General features: G+C 37.9%; 2 protein-coding genes across 2 annotated transcripts in view; one reads left to right on the top strand and one right to left on the bottom strand.

Annotated features, from left to right (window-relative positions):
• Nucleotides 1–8,996, top strand: part of LOC141404037 (uncharacterized) — a 113,973-nt gene extending 104,977 nt beyond the window's left edge. Inside the window, exons 2-10 of the mRNA XM_073987274.1 lie at nt 2,973–3,345; nt 3,413–3,591; nt 3,646–3,827; nt 3,884–4,128; nt 4,194–4,359; nt 8,112–8,229; nt 8,298–8,457; nt 8,515–8,642; nt 8,703–8,996. Coding sequence (XP_073843375.1) covers nt 2,973–3,345; nt 3,413–3,591; nt 3,646–3,827; nt 3,884–4,128; nt 4,194–4,359; nt 8,112–8,229; nt 8,298–8,457; nt 8,515–8,642; nt 8,703–8,752 — 1,601 coding nt within the window. The 3' untranslated portion in view covers nt 8,753–8,996. The remainder of the gene's footprint in view (nt 1–2,972; nt 3,346–3,412; nt 3,592–3,645; nt 3,828–3,883; nt 4,129–4,193; nt 4,360–8,111; nt 8,230–8,297; nt 8,458–8,514; nt 8,643–8,702) is intronic.
• The window catches only part of DCAF12 (DDB1 and CUL4 associated factor 12-like protein), a 398,057-nt gene that overhangs the window by 153,147 nt on the left and 231,661 nt on the right, over nt 1–13,249 (bottom strand). The gene's annotated exons all lie outside the window — the stretch shown is intronic.

A 13,249-nucleotide genomic window follows, 5' to 3' on the forward strand; every position in this document is an offset into this window, starting at 1 on the left:
GACAAATTTGGGCAAAGACATAAAGTAATAAAGACCTGACAAAATGCATGCAACAAAAAAATGTTTACGAAACTTTGTGTAGAAACATTACCCTTAACAGATTGCAGTTAATTCAAAATCGCAACCAAGGAGGAACATTTCATGTAATGGTATCAGAAACGAAATTTATGAATTCAAGGATCTATTCAAGAATAATTCTATGTCAATTGGATCGGTAAATTCGGTTAAATACGTAAAAATGTATAAAAGAAAAAAATGTTATATCACCATATCGTGATATAACATTATGTTAAATTCAAAAGCCATTCACTGAAGAATGATAGCAAAAAAAATGTCTTATCTTGTTGTATTTATGTCTTTGTTTGGGCGAGTAAAAAAATAGTAACATGGTTGCCGGCGTCTGATTGGCTGATACGCCGACTTTGACATTTGTTCCACTTTTTTTTGACGTATTTTCCATTTTTCCGTTCCCGAACTATTTCAAAAAACTTGTGTGTGAGAACAAATTTTTTGCAGTTCTCTCTTTTACGAGTTTTACTATTAAAAAGTACGGGAACGAAGCTTCTATAATCGAGTGGGTCGATAACAGAATGGATTTCAATCAACATATCGCATGTACGCTGCAATTTCCGGAGGTGCTGAAGTTTTGCCAAATATTCTTACAGGAGACAACAAGTAAAAAGTCGTTAATTTCGAACCTTTAATGCAGTGTTCACCAGCAACAACAAATTCAGTCGCTGCGTTTGTGTTGGGCACACACACAAGATTATCTATCCCTCTCTAGATAAACATAGTGTGCGTTAATTCATTGGTCCTTGGTCACACTAGATGGTTTCATTGAAACAATTTCATGAAATCCAGGGTTCCTAGGTCGATGTCCATACTAGAGTAAAATCATGAAGTTGCTGTAGTGGGGAACTCGGTTTAAGAATCCCTAAAAGTTTCAATGAAACCACTCTAGTGTGACCTTCGACTTGCTAAAACAAAGAAGACGATCGGTGATGAGAGTATCGTTGGAACTCGCCACAATTGAGATTGTGTGTGTTCACACAGACACGGGTCGCGAGTGGTGATTAACACTGCTTTAATGTCAAATTACAGATAGTTCGGCCTGGCCGAACATAACACCTTTCTTACTTGTTTATTCAAGATTTTTATCAGCTTTTTCTTACCGTATCCGCGTGGTGTTTTGAGTATGTACAACATTAATTAACTTTAAATATGAAACATAATTGGGTGACTATAACAGAATGTCTCTCATCTTGAAGCTGAAAGTCTGATAAACTTCCAAGCTTCACGTTTATTGACGACAGTTATGTGACATAATTTATGAGGGGATCTTTTTCAACGGAATTATGGCCTTCCGCCTATAAAACCACCGGCTGTATTTTGTATTTATGCATTAACACAGTTATTAATTCTCACCACGTAACCGATGAAAAGCATGATGAAATTATAAGGTAATGTAATGAGGCAAACTGACTGCGCCCAGTCGGTCTAATTCATTGTTATTGTGAATTATTCGTATTAAAAGGTAAATAAAAAAATTGTTTGAAAGCTTAAAGTAATTTTAATCAAAATAGTTACACACCTCCCACCTCTGACGTTACAAATTAAGTTCAATGCACCACAAAACTATTATCGATCAGTCAGTCTAATAACTACAAAAACTGCAAATGACTTAACGTAACATCCGATACGATTTCCAAATAGAGATTTGAGTACATAATGGGGTTGCTTCCTAGTCACCATGACATTTCAAACTATAGGTCTGTCTGGCCTCAATATCTCACCAAAAGAGCTGAAATTTGGTATTTAGTCTTCGTTGGGGGTATAAAACTTTCCAAGTGAAATTTGTACGCATATAGCCCCCATAGAACGGTACATCCCGATTTTCGCTATTTTGAAGGTTGTGGTCTCAATATCCCTCCGAAATGGCTGAAATTTGGTACAAAGACCACCTTGGTGGTACCAAACTTTCCACCTGAAATTTCATATAGCCCCCATAGAACGGTACCTCCCGATTTTCCATTAAATTTAATTGTTCCACAAACATCCCATACGGGACAAGGGAGACATCTCTCAGATCAATGAGTGCACCCCGATTCATATTAGCTCAATGATATGGGACCTACTGTTTATCGCCGAGTCCGAACGGCGTGTCTTAAGACACCACTTTGTAGAGAAGTTTTACATGGCTGAAATACTCAGGAAATGTCGCCAACATTACTGAGGGGTATTTTGCCACCGTTGATAATTTTGATGTTGACTGGCCGGGGAATCGAACCCACGACCTTCAGCGTGCAAGGCGGGTGTGCATACCATTGCACCTCGGTGGCACCCAATTGTTCCATTTTACTTCAATAAAACTCGTGGTGGAGGGTATAAAAAGTTCGGTCCGGCCGAACTTAACGCTTTACTCTTACTTGTTATACATATATTTAAGAGTTATCAGTTTGCAAGTCGTATGTTTCCATTCCTTGGGTGAGTACAGCGGCGCCCAACGTTGACAATTTTGGAGAGAAAAGATAGCATGCGTTTTTGTGGCATATAATACAGAATCTCGGCCGAGTCGACGTATTAACGTATACAAATTTTATTTTTATATGGTTTAGCCTGGTCCTGAATTAAGCCAAAATTTATATTACTTTTATTGAGGAGGTTTATTTGGATGACATGAATCACAGGCCCCCCAACAAACTGTTTTATTGGGAGTCGGTAATGGTTTCGACTCCCCCTACTGTGTCGCTCGTGGGTGTTTAACCCCCGGTCCTCGGCGATTCTTGCCCTTCCTGCCCTTTGTTTTTGTCAGACTGGCCAGGGACAGATCGTCAAATCGCACCACAAGGAGATCCACCCTTTTTTACCAATATTAAACACATTTCTTAAAAATCCACTCTTTTAATTCGAATGGTTCCTAAAAGATTTTATTTTTATAATTTATTTTTCTCTTTCCTCTCTCTCTCTTCCAGAACTTTCCACTGAACCTGCCGACTTTGAAAAAGCCGTAGATGAGGCAGGATTCGGCTTATTCAATCTACTGCTGCTGTTCGTGGCCATTCCCGCAACGCTGGCAAATGTTTTTTCAACCACAACCATGGCTTACATTCTACCCATTGCAGAATGTGATCTCAGGTTGACACTGTTCAATAAGGGAATGTTAAATGCAGCCACCTATGCAGGTATGATTGCCTCGGCCATTGTTTGGGGCTACTTGGCCGATACTCAGGGTAGAAAGAAAATACTTGTGGTTGGCTATTTGGCGGATGCGGTGTGTGTCGTATGCAGTTCACTGAGTCAAAATTTCGTAATGTTGGTAACATTTAAATTTTTCGGAGGTTTAATGTAAGTTCCGGACCTTATGATATATCCAGAGATGTGTTTTTTCTATATAATTTTTATTTTTCCATAGAGTCAATGGACCCGGCGCAGTATTGTTTACATATCTGACTGAACTACATGGTTCCAAACATCGTCCTCGAGTATTAATGATATTGGGTATGGTGCAATCGTTTGGTACCTTATTATTACCGATTTTGGCATGGCTGGTATTGCCCAGAGATTGGGAATTTACGATCGATGACTTCAATGGTAAGTTGGGTATACAATTTCGAATAGCCATTTTTGAAATATCCTTGCTTTCAGTTCACACCTGGCAAATATTTTTATTTGTGTGTGCCCTACCCAGTTTGTTGAGCGGTCTGATACTCATAATTTTACCCGAGAGTCCTAAATTTTTAATGTCTCAGGGACGCAATATGGAGGCTTTAAGGGCTTTTCAGAAAATTTACGCCTTTAATACCAGGAAACCAAAAACTTCATATCCGGTAAGTAGGACCAGAAGTAAAGCGAATACATTGAAATATCAAAATATCCTTTTCAGATTAAACACCTCATCGAAGAAGTTCCCACACGGGACACACATATCAATCATGCCATATTCACCATTGAAAATAAATTACAAACGGCCGACTCAGAATCTGCTGCACCCCAAAAATCAAAACGTCCTCAACGCTCAATGTCACAGAGTCTGCGTGAGGGATGGCAACAAGCCCGGCCCATGTTTCAAAAGCCATTGCTCTCTAGGTCCTTGCATGTTTATCTAATGCAATTCTGCATTTTATTGGGGTAAGTAGGGCCTAAATGCATAGATAAGATACCTATAATTAGAATTCATTAATTTTTTCCTCCAGTTTGAATACGATTCGCTTATGGCTACCCCAATTATTTGCCTCAATTGCCGAATTTGAACACGAATTTGCCGACACCGATGAATCGGCTAATCTTTGTGTCATCTTGGACTACAGTGTCAATAAGACTGCAACAGCCATTGCCACATACACTGGAGAATGTACGGCGGTAAGTAATGAACAAAAGTCTGGATTGTTGGTCGAATGGTCTTTTATCGGCTTACTGGTTACAAATGTAATCACCGGACCTCCCGCTACATCATACTCGAATTTATCATCCAACGGGACGTCAGATATACTCTGACATCTCTAAACTCTCCTCCTCATCCCAATGCTGAAATTGAAATCATCAACTTCTACATACCGCCCATTAACAGCATTTGGAACAGTTATACCCAAAGCCTATTCCACCTGCTGCTCGAAAATAACAAAATAGTTCTTGGTATTACCAACATCCAACCGACTCACGTGGTGTGCGTGCTTTCTAACCAGATAGATGAATGCGATTTCACCTCCATCAACAAGGACTTCTCTTCAAGAATTACTGCTAAGTGTTCGAGCTTTCCAGGAATTTTCATCGTCAGTCCATCGCTCTTTCCTATTACATCGATTGCAAACAAAGGTCGCATTAAATTCAGACCATATTCCAATCCTGTTCATTGTAGGGAAACCTAGCAACTCCGACAAACGAATCTTCATGAATTGTAACATAAGAAACAGGAATGGCTTCACACAATCTATAGATTTCATCCTGAGCCCTTTGCCCCTACCCTCATGCGCCAGAAAGTGTGCGAAAATATTTAGGGAAACGGTTCTCAAAGCGGCTAACTGTTTCATTCCGGCCGGCAGAATTTCTTTTATGAGACCAAATTATCCATGCAGGTTATCCAGATTGGTACAACAGCTCAAGTAAATAAAGATCTCCGTGCCATCGTCTTCGATAACGTCGAGTTATCACAGAAGAATGCCAAGCGAGCTGTTATGCGGAGATGCAAGAATCTCAAAGGAGATATGCAACCCATCTTCTTCACATCCAATGAAGTTAAGACAGTTATCTCAAAATCTAAATCATCCAAAGTTCTTGGTCCTGATGGCACCTCAATGCTCATATTAAAGAAGTTCGGTGCAACAGTCCTAGGATAGAGTTATCAATTACGCAATTGGTTATGCCGGATAAATCCTGCCAAATCTAACCGCCCGATTTCTCTTCTTTCACCTGCAGAATCCATGTTGCCCCTATCCCCGAAAGATCAGTTGCAACAAGGTTTTAGGGAAGCATATAGCACAACAACAGTTTTACAGGAGGTTATATCTCCAATGGAATATTGCGCCATTGTTCGATACAGTCGATCCTTCAATGCTAATTTCTGACTTCATTAATTCCACCCATCCAAACCTTAATGGTAGGCAGATTAAACCCGGACTGGGTGCCTCCATAAAGAATCAGGAGACAGGTGAGTAGGGTTAGCTGGGTAGCTAAACAAATGCCGCGTGTCGTGTGGTCCCAATTCACATGCAGTGCATTTGTTGGGCATCGTGTCATCAATTCTGGCCCAATATTAATTGAGGCGACTGCATCTTCCTGGGCTAAAATCACTCATATTTGCCTTGGTAGCTGACGTTCTTCTGCTGCGATGGAAGGAGAATGGTCTCCGAATACGTCAATTCACATTGCTTTGGGCCTCTCTATATTAAGATCATGAAAATTTCTCCTGACGTGCCTGGGGAAGCATGTCCACTAGATCGTGGCAAGGATCTTGTTGTTGTTTTAATGTACCGGTAAAATATTCGTCTTCTCATGGTGTCATGAGAAGGTACTCTGTTGCAGTCCCTAGGGCAGGCACCGAATAGCGTTGTAAACGGTCAACAAGGTTTCTTTATCAGCTCCCCGAGTGCTACAGGCCAGCGACTTGAGAAACTTGTTCCTACTTCTGATCTTGTTAAAATAACTTGCGCACCTCTTCAGATCAGTCAGCGTAACGTCGCCAAACGTGACTGAGGTCCTATCTTCCTTCTTTCCAGAGTTCGAGAGTGACTTAACTGTTGCCCACAATTCACTTATTTCGGATCCAATGTCTTATATTTCAAATCCAACTCTTGATGATGATTAGCTACTTCTTCCGCTTATGCTCACCGACCAACCTGTTAACTTCCAGTGTCATCTCTCTGACTCTGGGGTCACTGAGGTTGGCACGATGAAGTTCATCACGCTCTGCTGATAATCCCGTCGCCTCTACTGGGACGTTTAATCTCACATCGGGTATTCGACCAGCAGGTATATGGCGAGCGGCTACAGCAGCGGTGATGTCTCGGAACGTCCTTTCTGCTACCCGAACACCAGAAGGGTTGGTCAAATCTCTGAAGCGGTGATTAGTAACTCTCTGAAACTAGGCCAATTAGCTTTCATATGATTGATGAAAGTGCACCGTTCAGAGGTGACAAAAATCGGGCGACCTGCTGATGGAGACAATTATGGGGAGATGGTCTGACTTAAGAGAAATGGTATTTCGTCTTCACCTGAAATTTGTTGGTATAGGTCAACGTCTTCATATAGCCCCCACAGAACGGTACCTCCCGATTTTCGTTATTTGAAAGTTCTAGCCTTGTTATCCCAGCGAAATGGCTGAAATTTGGTCTTCTTTAGGGCATAAAACTTTCAAGCTGAAATTTGTCAGTCCACATCTTCATATAGCCTCCATAGAACGGTACCTCCCTATTTTCGGGCTGAAATTTGGTATTTAGTCCTCGTATTTAGTATTTAGTCCTCGTTTGGTATTTAGTCCACGTGAAATTTGACGGTATAGGTCAATATCTGCATAAAGCCCCCATAGAACGGCACCTCCCGATTTTTGGTATTTTGAAGGTTGTGGCCTCAATATCCCATCGAAATGGCTGAACTTTGGTATTCAGTCTTCGTTGGGAGTATACAACTTTTGACCTGAAAATTGTGGCTACAGGTCCACGTCTTCATATGGCCCCCATAGAACATCTCCCAAATTTCGGTCTTTTGAAGGTCTTAGCCTCAATATCCACTCGAAATGGCTGAAATTTGGTATTAAGTCTTCGGTGGGGGTACAAAAAAACTTTCCACCTTATATTTGTCGGTATAAGTCAATGCCTTCATATAGACCCCATAGAACTGTACCTCCCGATTTTCGGTATTTTGAAGGTTTTAGCTTCAATATACCACTGAAATGGCTGGAATTTGTTATTAAGTCTTCGTTGTGGGTATAAAGCTTTCCATCTCAAATTTGACGGTATATATCAACGTCTTCATATAGCCCCCATAGAACGGTACCTCCCGATTTTCGGTATTTTGAAGGTTGTGGCCTCAATATCCACCCGAAATGGCTGAAATTTGCTATTTAGTTTCCGTTGTGGGTATAAAACTTTCCACTTGAAATTTGTCGGTCTTCATACAGCCCCCATAGAAAGGTACCTCCCGATTTTCGGTATTTGGAAGGTTTTAGCCTCAATATACCACTGAAATGGCTGAATTTTGATATTTAGTCTTCGTTCGGAGATATAAAACTTTCCACCTGAAATTTGTCGGTATGGGTCCACCTCTTCATATAGTCCTCATAGAACGGTATCTTCCGATTTTCGGTATTTTGAAGGTTGTGCCCTCAACATCTCACCGAAATGGCTAAAAATTGATATTTAGTCTTCGTTGGGGATATGAAACTTTCCAACTGAAATTCGTCAGTATAAGTCCACGTCTTCATATAGCCCCCATAGAACGGTACCACCCGATTTTCGGTATTTTCAATGGTTTACTTCGCTCGCATGTGAGATCTTGTCCTTAATCAACCGCTCTTAATAGAGATAATTTAAAACTTTCCTCCTGAAATTATATCTTGAAGATATGATCTACATATATTTATCGTTCTGATTCCTTAATTCTGTTCTTTTTTATTTCAGAGTAAAGACGTTTCCGTCGACACATATTTGAACAACATAATTGTATCCATTGTGGGTTTGGTAGGTTATTGCTTTGCCGGACTAATAGTACGTGCCCTTGGACCCAAACGTTTATTAAGTAAGTACCTCAGCCAGATAATCCGCTCAACTTAATTTATTTACTTTTCTCCCTGTCTTTTCTTACAGCCTATGGTCTCTTAATATCCGGTGTTTTGGGTTTCAGTTTGTTTTGGTCCAATAGCGGCTTAACCACATTAATTTTATCGTCTTTGTTTATAACTGTATGCAGTATATCAACTTCTTCGCTACTGGGCATGGTTGTGGCTATATTTCCCACTACGTTAAGGTAAATCGAATCGAAAATCTTTAAAGAGCAATGTTAATTGAAGGAAATTTATTTCAGAACCATGATCGTGGCCATTGCTATGATGTTTGGCCGTTTGGGTGCCTTATCGGGTAATTTAATGTTTCCCGTTCTGGTGGAAATTGGTTGTGTACCACCATTTATAATGGTTGGAGCTGTATTGATATGTAAGTTAGTTTGTTTTTTGGGGAATTTTTGATTCTATGGCATTTCTTTCTTTATTGCAGTTGCAAGTGCCTTATCCTGCATTTTACCCAAAAAATCAACCTTCACATAGGCAACATTATTTGGTAGAGGAATCTCACGAGAAAAGTACTTAATAGATATAAATACAAACATTACTATTTTCTTACTATTTTCATAAGAAATAAATGTGATTTTCATCTTATCATTGTAAATCATAATAGCGAATTAGTTTCTTTAAAATTTTAATTATATTCCAATGTATTGTATGTATATAGATATAGATTTATACAACTAATAATAATTGTAAATAAAATTATAATATAATTTATAAGAGGTATAAACAATTATTCTTATTTGCCCACAATTTTGTAACCAGTTACCAAATGCAAGTGTAAGTAAAACCGCCAAAAACATAAGTAATATGTAACAAGTAAGAACGCCGTTAAATTCGGCCAGTCCTAACTTTTTATACGCTCCACCACGAGTTGTATTGAAGTAAGTATAAAACAAAGTTTAATACCAATGAGACATCGATGTTTTCTACCCATTCCGAATCCGAATCCGAAATACTATGATACAGTTATTTCATTTGAACTACACACATCGTCCATCTTCAAAATACGTAAAATCTGGAGGTACATTCATATTGGGATTATACCAAAATATTAACCTATATTGATCATGTTCTTAGTGGAGCTTTTCTAGTCATTGAGAATCCGAAATAATAGCCACATTATTTCACAAATACTGAAAATCGGAGGTACATTTCTGTACTGACAAATTTCTTGGAGAAAGTTTTGTAGTTCCAAAGAAGACTAAATACCAAATTTCAGACCATTTAGTGAGATAAACCCTTCAAATCTAAAACCTTTAAAATACTGAAAATTAGGAGGTACTGTTCTATGGAAGCTATATTAAAACCTGAACCTATAATGAAAATTTTCATACCCTGCGTTTACAAGTGACATGACAGTTGAGTACATGTATTGATTGTCAAAAACCCAAAACTCGCCTGTGTGACGTAGGCGTCCAGACAACTGCAAAAACAGTTGTAAAATTATGAATGAAAATCGTCGATTTCTTTTTGTTTTCGGTTCAAGTATTCTGTTTTTGTTCATATTCTCTTGTTTTCAACACATTTCAATTATCATATCACTTCTTTTTAACAAAAATGTCAAAAAATTGTTAACCAGACTGTCTGTGAAAAAATTATGAACAGCTGGAAGACAGCCGACAAATGTATGTATGTGTTAGTAAATCAGAGTTGTATTTGAAGACAAACTGTCTGGTGTAAACGCCTAATTAACCTTGCGTTTACACATAATAGGACACTTAAGTACATGTATTGATTGTCAAAAACCCAAAACTTGCCTGTGTGACGTAGGCGTCCAGACAACTGTAAAAACGGTTGTAAAATTATGAATGAAAATCGACGATTTCTTTTTGTTTTCCGTTTACATATTCTGTTTTTGTTTTGTTTCATCCCCGTCCTGTTGTCGCTTTTGTTATTTGAAATAGTTTTGTTTTCATTTATTCAAAAATGTCCATGTTTACTGTCTACGAAAATTACCAGACAGTGCCGAGGCAACTAGCCAAATGTTTGTATGTATTAGTAAATCAGAGTTGTATTTGCAGACAGTCTGTCTTGTGTAAACGCCAAGTAAGGAAAGTGTTATATCCACAAAGGAGACTAATTATGTACAGATTTTCAGACACCTCATTGTAATAATAAGTCTAAAACCTTCAAAATATTAAAATCGGGAGGCACCGTTCTATTGAGCCCATTTCAAAACCTATGGACTTGCAAATTTTTGTGGGAAAGTATTGAAGCTCCAAAAAAACTAAATATGACATTTCAGCCATTTCGTTGAAAAAATGTGGTTAAAATCTTGAAATGTGGTTAAAATCTTGGGAGGTGCCGTTCTATGGTGGCTATATCAAAGTGGACCTATACTGACAAATATCTGGGGAAAGTTTAGTAGCCCGAAAGAAGACATAAGGCCTCGACACATAAGAAGCATGGCATTCTTGCTTAACAGACATGCCTAAATATGTCCGTATTCCCAAAGAATATTACCGAAATACGTCGAGCGTTTTTTATTTCAGGCCCATACCTATATATGGACGTATACCCAGGGCGTGTGTGGTGAAAAAGTAGAACACATGTATTTTTATGAGAACTACCGAAATACGTCGAGCGTATACTTTTTGTAAGTTGAAAAAGTTTAACTTTGACAGAACGTTGTTGTTTGTATGTGTGTGTGTGTTTTGTATTTTAAAAACAAAAGCCCAACAGAACATGAAATACAATTCATTGCCAAGGAAAATTATTTGTTTTACGAATGAAAACATTTAAGTAAGTTTCGGTCGCGGATTATCTGCAGGGATGCCAACTGTTCCGAGGTAAAAATCGCTACAGCCACATACGCACCATAGGTCTGTACCGGTTTTTACCTTAAAACAGTTGACATTCCTGCTTAAACAGTGGTTTTTGTACGTCAAAAATCACCACAAGTAGCGGGAAAACCACCAACTTGGCACCCCTGATTATGTGTTTTAAATGTGATTTTGGACTCAACGTATTTGAGTAATACGGACGCTCAGAGAGCGTTGTTTTGGTAGGTTGGTGAAATATTTGTGTACGTCCCGTCGTTATTTAGGTTTAGCAGTTAAATTGAACAAATTCAACTTTGACAGAACGTAAAATATGTTTTGTATGTATGTACATACATATGTGTTTGTTTTTTATTTTGAAAACAAAAGCCCCAGTTGTTCGGGTAACTAGGGAATAACTAGCAATTTTGCTGGCTACTGGTAAACACCCCTAGTTACAGCCCAATCTACTCGCAATGTTATAGACTGGTGAATTTAACATGGGGATGTCATAGGAAGGGGTCTATTGCCCCCTCACTGCATTACCAGTAACCAGGCAATTCGATAGTCTTGGAAAGTCAATTGTCCCTTCATTGCATTACCAGTAACCAGGTAATTGGATAGTCTTGGGAAACTCAATTGTCCCTTCATTGCATTACCAGTAACCAGTTAAATCGACAGTTAGAAATGATAGCCAAAATCACTAGTATGTTTTGATCAGCTAAATGCATGGTAGAACAAATACAAGGTAAAGTTAATACTACAACAAATAAAACTCGAACAAAAACCACAAAGGAATTTGTTTTTGTTTGTAACGTTACTGCCAGTTGTATTTGTAAACAAAACATGGAAATGTCTATAAATTATTGGAATTTAAAAAACTAATAATTTTTCACATTTGGTTGAATATTTTGGAAAACATGAATGAAAATTCGTTACATTTTCAATTTTTATGTTTCCACATCATTCCACTAGATGCATAAATTCTCGCAGAAAGTAGAATTCTTGCAGAAAAGTTTGGGGTCGCTGGAAATTCATAGAAGAAGGAGAAGCTGTTTCAATGTTTTGTTTTAGAAATCAAAGAAGCACAAGTTTATTAGGGCTTTATTTTTTAAATTTTAACAAAATACCTCACATATTAACAAACGTTGTAACGCCTCTACAAGCGGGGATTTACTGCGCGGCTTATCGTTCGAACTTGGAGGAGGTTACATATTATTGATATGAAGAAGTCTTTCTGAGAAATGGTTTTTTCCGAATGATATATTTTTTTTTCTCAAAAAATATATGCCCCTAATGTACATCGAAATAGAAATAAATGTATAAAATGTCATATGAAATTTGACACTAACGTTACAACCAAGTTCAGTCAGCTGTGTATTGCTGCCACCTTTTCTTATTCTACCATGAGCTAAATGGGTAAATGCTTAACGTGTAACGGATATTATATCAGTTTATAAAAAAATATAATTATAACAGTTAATCTGTATTTGCGCTAACCACGCTTTATTTAATTACATGACGTGTATATACATACATATATCACGAAGGACAATTTTATGTTAATCTTTTGATTCTTGTTATTGAAACTTGTGTGTGAATCCATGAACTAGAACTGTATATTTGGTCCTGGGAATGTTCATCTCAAGTGTCCTTCAGATAATCCAGAAGTACCTGAAATAAAATGTACAAAATGTAGTGAGATAATAAAAAAATCTATTGTCCCAAAAATATCGATACTTACCAAATATTCTTCTGTTCTTCACGTTTGCAGTATCTTCACTTAACAACAAATTTTTGCACATCAACGCATCAAAATACGTCTTTTATAAATTCAAAAAAAAAAATAAATTAACATTTTTTCTATTTTGTTTTCAAAAATAAAAATAATAATTTTGAAAAGAGATTACGAGAGAGAAACATTGTTGATCACACTATCCATCGGTAGTCTATAAAATAGCCAATATATTACACTCCCCATTACCAGTAACTAGTGAATTGACGTGGTAAGCAGTGAAGCCCATTTCCAGTGACAAAATCAGGCTATAGGCTATTTTGTGTGCCATTTTTGGGTGTAAAGTAACTAGGATCAATGAGTAACTAGTTACATAATGTCAAAGTATATAATTGCTATTTCTTGAACAACTGGGGCCCAACAAAACCTGTAGTGCGATTTTCTAACACATTTTTTGAGTTACCGACACAAATCGGTAAA

The sequence above is a fragment of the Musca autumnalis genome, unplaced genomic scaffold (genome assembly GCF_047663935.1).
Source record: "Musca autumnalis isolate F117 unplaced genomic scaffold, ASM4766393v1 scaffold_1, whole genome shotgun sequence".
In the NCBI taxonomy this organism is placed as follows: Eukaryota; Metazoa; Arthropoda; class Insecta; order Diptera; family Muscidae; genus Musca; species Musca autumnalis.